The sequence below is a fragment of the Phodopus roborovskii genome, unplaced genomic scaffold, assembly GCF_943737965.1.
Source record: "Phodopus roborovskii unplaced genomic scaffold, PHOROB, whole genome shotgun sequence".
NCBI classification, from domain to species: Eukaryota; Metazoa; Chordata; class Mammalia; order Rodentia; family Cricetidae; genus Phodopus; species Phodopus roborovskii.
Genome location: NW_026125391.1, coordinates 14611469 through 14624287, shown reverse-complemented (window position 1 = coordinate 14624287; position 12819 = coordinate 14611469). Strand labels below are relative to the sequence as shown.

General features: G+C 39.2%; 1 protein-coding gene across 3 annotated transcripts in view; it reads left to right on the top strand.

Moving 5' to 3' along the window:
* Positions 1 to 2942, top strand: part of Slc26a4 (solute carrier family 26 member 4) — a 46511-nt gene extending 43569 nt beyond the window's left edge. For 2 of the 3 annotated variants that reach the window (XM_051175117.1, XM_051175118.1), the window contains 2 exons: positions 191 to 274; positions 2404 to 2942. In XM_051175117.1, the coding sequence (XP_051031074.1) occupies positions 191 to 274; positions 2404 to 2427 (108 nt within the window). In that variant the 3' untranslated portion in view covers positions 2428 to 2942. The remainder of the gene's footprint in view (positions 1 to 190; positions 275 to 2403) is intronic. The other variant, XM_051175119.1, reaches the window with a different exon arrangement.
* Positions 2943 to 12819: the final 9877 nt, after the last annotated feature.

The following is a 12819-nucleotide window of genomic DNA, read 5'->3' as shown; positions in this document are numbered from 1 at the left end:
ACCTGTTTGAATGTTAAAAACAAAACAAAAAAATGGTAGAGGGAAACTCCTAAGATGAGGACTATGAAAGAACACAACATTAGAAGAGGACTCTGACAGTACCAGCAAAAGCTTTAAAGCATTTTCAGTGTGTATGCCGCAGTGGATGCTATTGTATTTCCAATAAACACTGTGCATGTTCTTTGTCAAGATCACTCTCATTCAAGACTGCAAAGATCCTCTTGAACTGATGGAAGCAGAGAAGAATGAGGAAGAACTTGATGTTCAGGATGAGGTATGCTCATTATTTTCTTATATAAAGAATAATTGGATTTAATATTGAATAAATGGAGTGAACAAGCAGTGAGTAGTTTAAGAGCCACTCAGGGAAAAAAACCAAGCAGGATCCTGAAAGGCATAGCTTCACAGGGGAAGAAATGGGAAAAGGAAATTTCCTTAAGGAAGACAAGGACTTGGGGAACTTTAATCTCAGGCACATAGAGATGACCAGTGACTGGTAGCCATAGGCTAGTTCTGATTTTATATTGAACTCAAAACATACTTCTTCCTAGAGACTGAAGGTTAAGGGTTGGGAAAGGGGACAGAAGATTTCTAACTCAGGGCCACAGGGCCTTTCTCCACCTGACTGCTGATGGCTTACACACTTCCTTTTCACCAGGCTGAGGTTGCTTCGGGTGCTTATGTGGTCACACTGTCCCTAGGAAAGTTGACTGAACTTGGAGACTCTGAGTAAACTTTAGGGTTTTACATCTAAGCGAAATGAGAGCAACAATGGAAGATTAACTAATTTTTTTATCATGAAATTTGCAAAGGATATAAATAAAAATAACTTGATACTTGATCTTAGCCAAAAGGCTGAGAAGTAATTAAAAGAATTTTAAGTTGAAAGATTTCTTAGAAACCTATAATGGTGATGTACCAACCCATGCAGAATCTCTCCTACATTAACCTGATCCACTTAACTTAGATTCTCTGTGAAAATTTCCAGACACCGGTAACCAGTGACTTCTCAAAGGAAGTTTCCATGGATAGAAGTCCCTTTTAATGGTGCCTATAAAAGTGAACTTGGTCTTTTTATAATAACCACCCAGTTATGCTTGCCCCAGCAACACAGGGCTTCCCTTGGGGCAGGTCATTGCTGCTTATTGATAGCACCTCTGACTGGCAGAGCAGCTTTTCCCATTTCTTCTGTCTCCACAGACATGCAGTCTGTCAATGTTTTACTGGCCAACAAGAGGACCTACAAGTAGTTAGGGTGCCATGGAAACCATGCAACCATGACTGTTTTGAGCTCATCAAGATATTTAAAGAACATGTGTCTGATTTGTTATAGGTACATCAAAATCTTGAGCTCTACTGAACAGGAGTCAAATAAAGACACATGCATTTTCACACAAACTATGATGAACCTGGGTTCTCCATTCATACTTAGGCAATTGATTTCTGTCTCAAATGCAAGATAACATGCTGTTCTGCTAGGTTGCATTTGGGTCCAATTTAGTAACAGTTTTGACTCTGTTTTGTAGACAAGTCTGATAAGCAAGCTACAGTGGCTTTGCAGGTCCTGATGAAAAGCACATGGGTAACATTCAAACCCCTGTAGTAAAGTCAGGCAGATAATTTCATGGAAGAAAGTAATGTCAAAATGAAAATCACAAGCCTGATATCTTGGCCCATCAGCTTAATAAGCCTATGAAAGTCATATTTAAAACAAGAAGCCCTTCGAGCTTTGGTAATTTATGCCCTATGAGGTCCTGGGTTCAATTCCCAATACAGAATAAATGGACACCTGTAATTCCAGCACTTTGCAAGTGGAGGCAAGAAAGATTAGAAGTTGAAGGGTATCTGCAGATATATTTAGGGCTTGAGGCCAACCTGAGCTAGAGATCTTACCCCCAAGAAATAAAAGGACGAATGAGTGAATGAACAAATAAATAAACTTGAATGGTTGTCACACTGTAGAAAGATAATTACTAATTTCCACATAGAATGATTGCTCAGCCATGGCCTCTAAGATTATGAAGCACTGTAGCAGTTGAGATTTGAAACCAGACAGGCCTGTGAGCTACTCCTGAATCTGATACTTACTGGTTATTCAGTCAGCATAAACCTGTTTCATTTCAGTATCTGAATGTAAAATCAAGATGGTAATATAGAGTGTTGAAAATTGAAGGTTTCATGTGAAGAGTAGGGTTCTGTACTTAGTGCCTAATGAACAGTAACCATTGCTTTACATAAATCCAATTAGAAGTATGATGAGAGTTGAAATCTTTTTTTTTTTTTTTGATACATACCTGGGTAAAATCAGGCAACCAATACTAGAAAAACGTATTTGAAAAACGATAATGTATCTCTAAAGAGAACTAAGTTGGTCAACATTTTGTTTCCCCTTTTCTTTCACAGGCCATGCGTAGACTTGCTTCCTGAGAGTGGACTCAGGGAGTCACTGTCAGCAAGGACTGCTAGACAGAACTTGGCCATCGGGCCCTTCTCTGCAAGTGTTCTCTGCACTGACCACTTCTTCATACTTATACAGCCATTCCTTTTACTGCTATGTTAAGAATATTTACATTTTTAAACTTCTTAGGCATTGCACAAGAAACACTGGTCATTTTTTATGTCTTAATACAGAAAGCACACAGATCAGCTCTAACATTTCCCAAACAATGAGAATCATCCCAGAAAATCAGCAATGTCTGGGGCCCGGTGACAGTGCTCTTTGCTGCTGGCACTGTGGCGGATTTGCTGTGTCCATAGGGTACACGATAACCCTGTTAAGTTGTTAAGTGTTGACCCAACAGCCTTTATGGGCAGGCGAGCCAGGAAGGACTAATCACCAAGAAAGATGGTGGATTTTTGACTGACCTTGAAATCTGTGTGTTGTGTTGATCACAGTGAGAAAGGTAAAACAGAATTACTAAGGCACTCATTAATGAGCTTAAAAAAAATAAAACCAATCTTTGAAATATAATTTTGTTTAGATCTATTTTGTGTGTGAGTATTTTGTTCGTGTGTGTGTGTGTGTGTGTGTGTGTATGTGTATGCGCGCGTGCGCGCGCACTATGTGTGTTCCTGGTGCACAAGAGTTTAGAAAAGAGCATCAGATTTCCAGGGAATGGCATTATAGATGTTTGTGAGTTGCTATAGGGGTGCTGGGAATTGAATCCAAGTCCTCTGCAAGAGCAGCAAGTGCTCTTAAGCACCGAGCCATTGCTCTAATCCTATTATCTCTATTTTTAAAATGCAGCTTTAGCTGATTTTTTTTTGTATATAAGAGCTCCTTGTATGATGGCACATAAACTCTCTTCTACGTAAGATCTGACATGAAAGCCAGGCATGGTGGTGCAGACTTGTAATCTTAGGCCTTGAAATGCTGAGGCAGGAGGAGCAAGAGATCGTGGTCTGTTGTGCTACATAGCGAAACCATATTTTTAAAATTTCTAATATGGCTGGGTGGTGATGGTACACACCCTTAATCCCAGCATTTGGGAGGCAGAGGCAGGAAAATCTCTAATGGTTCAAGACCAGCCTGTTCTACAGAATGAGTTCCAGGACAGCCAGGACTGTTAAACAGAGAAACCCTGTCTCAAAACAAACAACAAAACAAACCAACAAAACTAACATGAAGACAATTTTGACCAAGCTCTTTCTGGTAGAAGACCCCAGTGATGAGAACAAGCTTTTCTCTAACTATTTAATGGTACTCAGAGGAAACAGTCATAAAAGAAATTCGTTTTTAAAAATTTTTTACATTCCAATCCCAGTTGCCCCTCCCTTCTCCCCTCCCCTCCTCCCACTTCCCATATACCCCTCAGAGAAAAAATTTTTTACATTCCAATCCCCAGTTGTCCCTCCCTTCTCCCCTCCCCTCCCCTCCCCCCACTTCCCATATACCCCTCAGAGAGGGTAAAGCCTTCTTTAGAATGTCAACCAAGTCTGTCCCATCACCTTGTTCAGTCAAGACCAAGGTGCCTCACCCCCTTGTCTAGGCTGAGCAAGTTATCGCTCCATAAAGAATGGGCTCCACAAAGGTAGTTTATGCATTATAGCTAGATCTTGGTCCCACTGCCAGTGACTTCATATACTCCCCAAACCACACCATTGTCACCTATGAACACCTGGTTTTTTACAAAGAAGTTAAAAATATAAAATGGAAAAAAGAAAGCATCTTCAACAAATGGTGCTGGTATAATTGGTTGTCAATATGTAGAAAAATGCAAATAGATCTATAGCTATTGCCATACACAAAACTCAAGTCCAAATGGATCAAAGACTTCAACATAAATCCAACCAAACTGAACCTCATAGAAGAGAAAGTGGAAGTACCCTTGAACGCATTGGTACAAGAGACCACTGTCTAAAAAATAACACCAACAGCACTGGCACTGAGAGCAATAATTAATAAATGGGACCTCCTAAAACTGAGAAGCTTTTGTAAAGCAATGGATACAGTCAACAAGACAAATACCAGCCTACAGAATTGGAAAAGAATCTTCACCAACCCCACATCTGACAGAGGGCTGATTTCCAAAAATATACAAAGAACTCAAGAAACTAGACACCAAAATACCAAATAATTCAATTAAAAAATGGGATACAGACCTAAACAGAGAATTCTCAACAGAAGAAACTCAAATGGCTAAAAGACATTAAGAAATTGCTCAACATCCTTAGTCATCAGGGAAATACAAATTAAAACAACTCGGAGATACCATCTTAAACACCTATCAGAATGGCTAAGATGAAAAACACTGATGACAGTTTATGCTGGAGAGGATGTAGAGAAAGGGGAATACTCTTCCCATTGCTGGTGGGAGTGCAAATCTGTACAGCCATTTTGGGAATCAGTATGGCAGTTTCTCAGAAAATAATAAATCTAACTCAAGACCCAGCAATACCACTTTGGGGCATATACCCAAAGGATGCACACTCATACCACAAGGATATTTGCTCAACTATGTTCATAGCAGCCTTACTCATAATAGCCAAAACCTGAAATCAACCTAGATGCCCCTCAACTGAAGAATGGATAAGGAAAATGTGGTACATTTACACAATGAAGTACTATTCAGAGGAAAAAACAAAACAAAACAAAACAAAACAAAACAATGGAATCTTGAAATTTGCAGGCAAATAAAAGGAACTAGAAAAAAACTGTGAGGTAACCCAGTCACAGAATGACAAATATGATATGTACTCTATGTACTCACTCACAAGTGGATATTAAACATAAAACAAAGGATAACCAGCCTATAGTCTCCATGTCATTTTTTTTTTTTTTTTTTTTGAGCTGGCTGCCCAGAGGGGGGAAAAATCCATCTACAGAGGTTTTCCTTTTAAACACTGATAAGATTGTCCTCAGACTTTCTTCTGAGTCAGTGCTTACATTACTTTAGTAACAAGACTAGGAAAACTGAGAGAATCTCAACACCCTGGTAACACGTGGCACTCCAAGGTTTCTGTTAGAGTAGGAAAGGTCTGGACACATTCAAGACTTGTGATCCCATGGCCTTCATCCTTAAGCTTCCAACTGAGTCAGGGAAGGAAGTGGTGAGAAATGCTGGAAGGTGCACAGGAGCTGGATAATGAAGTGTCTCACATAATGAACTAAAGAGCTTGGTTTTTAATCTCATTTGGTAAGAGATAAAGGCAAAATGGTAGGTTACATTACCTGGCTAATCCAATCACCTGACCTAGGTACCTAGAAATAGATTCAGAGGAAATTAAAGTGGAGATGAATGAGGCTTTTGTTTTTGTTTCTTTCTGTTTATTTATTTTTTTATTTCTTTCTTTTTTTTTTTTTTTTTTTTGTTCCCAAGTAGAGAGTAGAAGATGAAAGGAGACATTGTTGCTGTTGTGATTTAGAATTAAAAGCTGGTTCCATTGATGTGGTTGTTTCCATAGTTTATCCTTTCAGGATGTTAGTCCTAAATTATATAAAATTATATGAAGCCTTATTTTATTATCAAGAAAAATGTACTATTTTAAAATGTGGACGAGAGAGTAGACACTGATTTTAGATTGTACTTACTCTTTCCTTATAAGTGTGTGAGAGCTTACATTTTACTGACTTTTTGTGGTTTTACTTGCTCGTAAAAAAGGAACATTTAGTCTCTAAAACAAAGAAGAGATTGCTTAATATTTTTATTTGAACCAGTTATTAAATGTCTGTGGCAAAATAACAAGCTTCAGTAAATGAGGTCTCTATGTTTCTGCTTCCTCCCAAGAAATTAAAGTGCTTGGAACTCTGGGAGTATATGGTGTGTCTGCTCTCCTCTACACTGGGTGGCTGGCCTATGCAGATAGCTAAATACATGGTGTGAGGAAGTTTGGCCCAAGGAGTTACTCTGGAGAAATGGGAGATCAATGCTGCATAAGACGTCCAGGCTATTTCCTTTTGTTTCATTAGCTTCTCCCTACCCTTTGTCCAGACACTAGGTTTCCTATCAGTTCCTCATTCATTCATCAAAACTTTACTGTGTACTTAGTTTATAATTGGTGCAAGACTAGGGACTGGGCATCCAGTAAATAGTAAACAAAACAGATACACTCTCTGTTCTAATTAAATTCATAGTTTAATGTGAGAAATGACTAACAGAGAAACAAGCATACCAAGAAAAGCAGTATCCCCAGGGTATTGGTTCAGGAATTACGGGTGTGTACCACCATACCTGGCAGTACTATATACTTCACATCATTTCTGTAATAGTTACAGTAACCAATACAGTATATAGACTGTGAGATTGCTTACACTGAATTTTTAAGGAATACTGTCAGATATGCATAGATTGGATACAGATACAAGTTTTTTTTGTTTTGTTTTCTTTTTCAATACAGGGTTTCTCTGTGTAGTTTTCTGCCCTGAAACTTGCTCTATAGACCAGGCTGGCCTCGTACTCACAGACATCCACCTAACTCTGCTGGGATTAAAGGCATGCATCACCACTGCCTGACCCAAACATTAAAAACATTTTTTAATTGACTTAATTGTACGTGTTTATAAGGTACAGTATATTTTTATACATGTAAAGAATATATAGCAATCCGAACATGGCAATTGCATATACATCATTTCAAACACTGTTTCCTTGAGTTGAAAACATTAAATTCCTTTCTGGGCAGGCCGGGGGTTAGCTCAGTAGTCAATACATTGCATATATAAGGCCCTGGGTTCGACCTCCAGCAGCTTAAACACACACACACACCCCCAATAAGTTCTATCTGAGATAATATAATAAATCAATTGTTGTTACTGATACTACTGTGCAATGGAAAATTTTAAGACATTTGACACCTGTGTTTCACTGAATTACTGCAGAAGCCGTAATGTAGAGGCCTGATTGGTTACTTGTGAATGTGCCTCTGATGGTGACATATAGGGGCAATGATCCTGAGTATCAAGGCCGGTCTCACTGGTCTCATTCCTTGGGGAAGAGATTCATGGGGAGAACTGGCACACACAGACCCGGGGAGTTTTTAAGCAGAGTGAACAGCATGGGTTATTAAGTCATGAAATAACTCAATTTGGAGGAGTGTTGCCTGTCCAGGACTGGAGTGTAGCCAGAGACAAGGGTTTGCTTGTTTGTTTAACTTTTCCAAGATAGCGTTTCTCTGTGTAGCCCTGGATGATCCGAAATTTGTTCTGTAGATCCTGCTTCTGACTCCTGAGTTCTGGGATTAAAGGCATATACCACTACCAACTGACATAGAAATCTCCCTCCCCCCTTCCTTCTTCTTCTTCTTCTTCTTCTTTTTTTTTTTTTTTTTTTTTTTAAGATTGTGCCTCTCTATGTAGGGCAGGCTGGCCTCCAACTCAGAGATCTGCCTACCCCTGTCTCCAAAGTATTAGGAAAAGGTTCTTCTGAGAAATGCAAATTTGTTTATTTTTATGTACAAGGCATTTTCTGCAAAGGCTACAAAAGGACCTATCATTTTAGTTCTCACAAGAACAAACAGGATTGCAAGAGGCAAGGGAAGGGGATAGAATTCCTGTGGTAGATCTTTTATCAACTTCTAACTGTATAGCATAAGAAGGCATATTTATCCCAAGTTTAGAAGTTGGAACAGGAAGAAGGCTATTGCAGAGGTTCAGGATGTATGAGAGACACATTTATAAAAACTTACTTATCAGGCTTAATGTTGAGGGAGAAGAATTAAGATAATTGCTCTTTGTTTTGGAATTCTGACTGAGTAACTTAATGCATGATGATAATTACTGGAATTGAGAACATTGAAGAGGGATAGCATGGGAATTTCTGTTTAGGGAGACATGGATGGCCAGTTAGTCAGAAACAAGGGCAGGAAGAGATTTTGCTTAAATATATAGTCACATAGTGTTTATATCTGTCAGGATGGGTTTGATTAGGTTACAAAAGTAAACACACACTGGGGTGGAGGTGTGGAGAGACTGTCCTCATGCATGTGTTCGTGCATGTATTGTGTGTGTGTGCATGCATGTATGGTGGTGGTGGTGGTGGTGGTGTGTGTGTGTGTGTGTGTGTGTGTGTGTGTGTGCGCGCGCGCGCGTTTTGTTTTATCCTTGCTGAAAGTTCACAGCAGGTCCAAATGCCTGCTGAGGCAGATTTCCTCCATGTCATGCTGCAGCATTCCAGGCTATTTTAATCTTAGATATCCATATTTCACACATTGTCACTTTGGCATAAAATAAGGAAAGTGGACTGGGGGAATGAAGGGGTAGGGGCAACGTGGAACTTTCATTCACATTTCTGGAGCTAAAGTAAAAGATGTACATAAATACACTCTTTTAAATGTTTGGGGAAAAGAGGAACTAGGCATCTTAATGAGCATAAATAATGCTAACCATGATAATGTATGTATCAAACAACAAGGCAGAGGTTATGATCTTCTCCATAGAGGCCTGTGCTTCACTTCATGTGTTATGGATGGGCAGGGGACTCAAACCCCCAAATCCCAACTCTAGATATGTTAAAGTCAAGGTACATTTCTACAAATGAAGTCAAATAAGTAGCTAAATAAAAAAGCTAGTAGAGATATGAATTGGGGAGATTAAAAACTATCTGGAGTTGGAGAGGAGAGTGTAGTCTAGTGGTCTATGGGAAAACATTTAGTGGATGATTAGAAGAGTAGTGTAGACAGAGCCAGGCAGACAAGCTTAATAAAGGGTGGTCTGGAAAGGACATGGAAGGTGCAATCAGATGGAATGAAGGAATCAAGAGAAAACTATTAAAACTAAGGGAAAGGAACTTTAAGGCATGGGTTTCAGCTCCCATCAAAGGAAACCTCTGTATTTGCATAAGAGGTTGCCCTACTTTCCTGTGTCTCAGCTCATCTTTCTCTACTGAATCAAAGCTGCTAGTACTTAAGTATCTCTCCTCTTTTAAAACAAGGCCGGCATTTCCCCAACTAACCATCCAAATGCTACAGAACCCGAGGCGCACACAGGTGTCACTCATTCCTCCACCGGTCCACACTCTTCCGCACTTTTACACTTGACTTTTTCTTGCCTAATTTTCCCACAGTTTTAGCAAAGGCTATGGCTTTATTTCCTATGTCTCATCTTCACGACAAGGTATTCCTTGCCCAGAGCATACAGATAGATACAAGTTCCATCCTGTGGCATGGTGCTTACTGCACATGCTCTGCTCCAAGCACTTCAGAGCATTTGCAATTATCTGCAATGATTGTTGTGTGTTTACAGTCAACTTTATCACACCAGAAAGCAAGTTCCAAACTAGACATGATACTGTATACATCTTTAATTCCAAAATGAGGCAGTGAAGGCTTGAGAATCATGAGTTTGAGGTCAGACTGGGGTCTATACAAAGAGATCTTATCTCAAAAACAAACCAAAATGAAAGCCAGTTCCAAGAGGTTTGTGAAGCTTAATTTCAGGTAGATGAAAGTTGGGAGCAAAGTTTTTCTCCCAGGGCAGGGTCACCATTCTGAGATGGTTTGTTGGTAGGAGGATTACAGACACCATGATAAAAATAACTTTTGAAGCCGTGGCTACAGTGGCACACACCTTTAATCCCAGCACTTGAGAGGCAGAGTTAGGAAGATCTCTGAGTTCAAGGCCACCCTGGTCTACAGAGTGAGTTCTAGGATAGCCAGAGCTACACAGAGAAAAATATAATACTGATTTCTTTGGTTATGTCTCAACAAACAAGCAAAATAACATTTGAGTGAGCTGTCAGGTTTCAGACTGAGATACAAACAGCATAATCAAAGAGGGTGCTTTTATGACCCCCTAGATCCTGGGCCTAGGTCCAGCAACTCTGTGGTTACAGCATCTATAACAGTGAATTTTCTATCCAGCATTCTATCACAGTGACCACAACCTTGCCAAACACACAGCAAATATTCAATAATTATTAAGTGATTGACAGGCTGTGTAAAGAAAGAGTCCGTGAAGGCTGTACAAAACCACTGGTTTTCAAGATGATACTTCTCCAGATCACATCCTATTATTAACAAGAAAAAGGTTTTGGAATCACAATTGGGAACACATTTGACTGTCCAAGGCTATACGTACTTTGTGTTTCACATTTAGTTTGTGTGTGTATGTGTGTGTGTGTGGGGGGTCATGGTATGCTTACATTGAGATGCATACATTATTACTTACTGCAGTTTTTTTTCTTTCTTTCTTTTTTTTTTTTCTTTAGAAGTTCCAATTTTTGACCAAGGATACCGGGGTATTTTATTTAACGTGATTGGTGCCACCTTGTGGTCACTGTCTCTTTAAACAGGTTTGAGTCTAGAATTTTTATTTCCCTGGGAAAAGAAATGCTGGCTTTGAAGACAGTTAATTTCACTGGCCAGTTATATCTCCAAAAGCCTACTGCAGGCGGAGACAAGCACCCCTATTTCACAGACAAAGGATACTAAGACAAGGAGAGGTTTGGGAAGTTTCCAAGACCAGTCAAAGCGTAAATTGTGTAAATTGCAGAGCCAAACTTTCAGTGCCCTTACCCTGTAACTGCTGTTCTAAAACTTGAAGTCACCTATATAATTAAAGAAATGAGAGATATGTGTTTGTATACTGGGAGGTGAGGAGGTGACAATGGGCCTTAGTAGCCTGGAAATAACACAACTTAAATGCCAACAGGTTTCCCTTGGAAGCAGTTTGAGTATCTCCTGGGACATTCATTTGAGCCCCACTTACATGTCCTCGTCTAATTTAATTACCTACTGAAGGCGATGTCTCCTAATACCATAAAGAATGGAGGTTGGGGCTGGCAAGATAGCTTAGTGGTAAAGGTACTTACTTGCCCTTCAGCCCTGGAGACCTGACTTTGATCCCAACAAGAGACATTAAGGTCAAAAGACAATCGATTTACTATACTATTTGTTCTCTGCCTCCCACACATGAACTGTGGTTCATGCACATATATAATAATAAATAAATTTTTAAACTGGGGACGAGGATATCAACATACAGAATTGGGAAAACCATAAAAATTCAGTCTATAACATGCGAGTTTTAATTTTTTTTGCTTGCACTTGTATTTATTTGAAATAAATCTAAAATTATTTCCAATGCTTTATTATACAGAATTTCAGAACCAGAAAAGTTGAAAGAACAGTATACTACTAGTACAGCCACCATGAACATGACTGTATCTGCTTTACCTATTCACTTGTCTCTATATCTACACATGAAAGTAGCCATGGCATTGTTATATGCTACCCTAACTACATCAGTATGCATCTCCTAACTCAAACACCATTATTACTCAGGAAAATAATGCCTTCTGCTATTTTCTAGCATGAAAGTATTAAAAGTGTTTTCAATGTTTTCATACCCATTTTCTGCTGCTTCTGGAGCCTCGAGTTTCAAGTATTGCATTTAGTTCTAAATCTCTTAGTTTCATGAACCTAGAAAAGTCTCCCATCCACCTTTCCTCCATAAAATCAGATTTTGGAAAAACTAAGGTGCTAAAGGAACTGCACTAGATGGTCATTTAGGCATCCATGGGGAAGTGCTTGCCAATGAAACAGAGGAAAGGGTGTTACAAAAGCACAGGGCAAGACTACCTAGTTTCAGGTTAATTTAAATTTACCCAAGCAGAATACCACATTAAACTGATTTACATGATACTTCTGAAAACTGTATGCTCATAATTCCAGATCTCGGCTTAAATTTTGCATGTTTTTAAAAACTTCAGTCAATTAAGTCCATGTGATGAGTTCATCTTATCAAAATATACAAATAAAAAGTTTTTAAAAATCCAACTTAAAAGTCAGTTGTGTATGCCTTTAATTCCAGAATTTGGGAGGCAGAGACAGGTGGATCTCTTGAGTTCGAAATCAGGGCTGGTCTACCGAATAAATTTCAGGACAGCCAGGGGTACACAGAGAAATCCTGAGTCAAAAAGCAAGCAAACAAACAATCCAACTTAAAGAGAAACCTGAAACATTCAAGTAGTGTACAATAATGCAAGCATAGTATTCTAAGAATCACAGTCTAGTGGGTGGGTGTGGTGCTGCATGCCTATAATCTCAGCATCCACAGGTGAGGCAGATGGTCAAAGTCAACGTTGGCTATGAAGCAAGTTTGATGGAGGACAGCCTGACTATATGGGATCCTGTCTCCAAAACAAAATATGCTAAGTACCTCAACCTCTTTATCCAGAAATAGCATTTGCTGTGGTCTGAATGCTTATGCTCCCCCAAATTCATGTGTCAAAATCTAATTGCCAATATGCTAGCATTAGGAGGTAGGGATAAGGGGAACTGATTAGGTTATGACTTTATTACATCGACCACACAAAGATGCCTTTCTCCCTTCTATAACAGTAAAGACAATTTGCAGACCCCATCTATGAACCAGAAAATAAG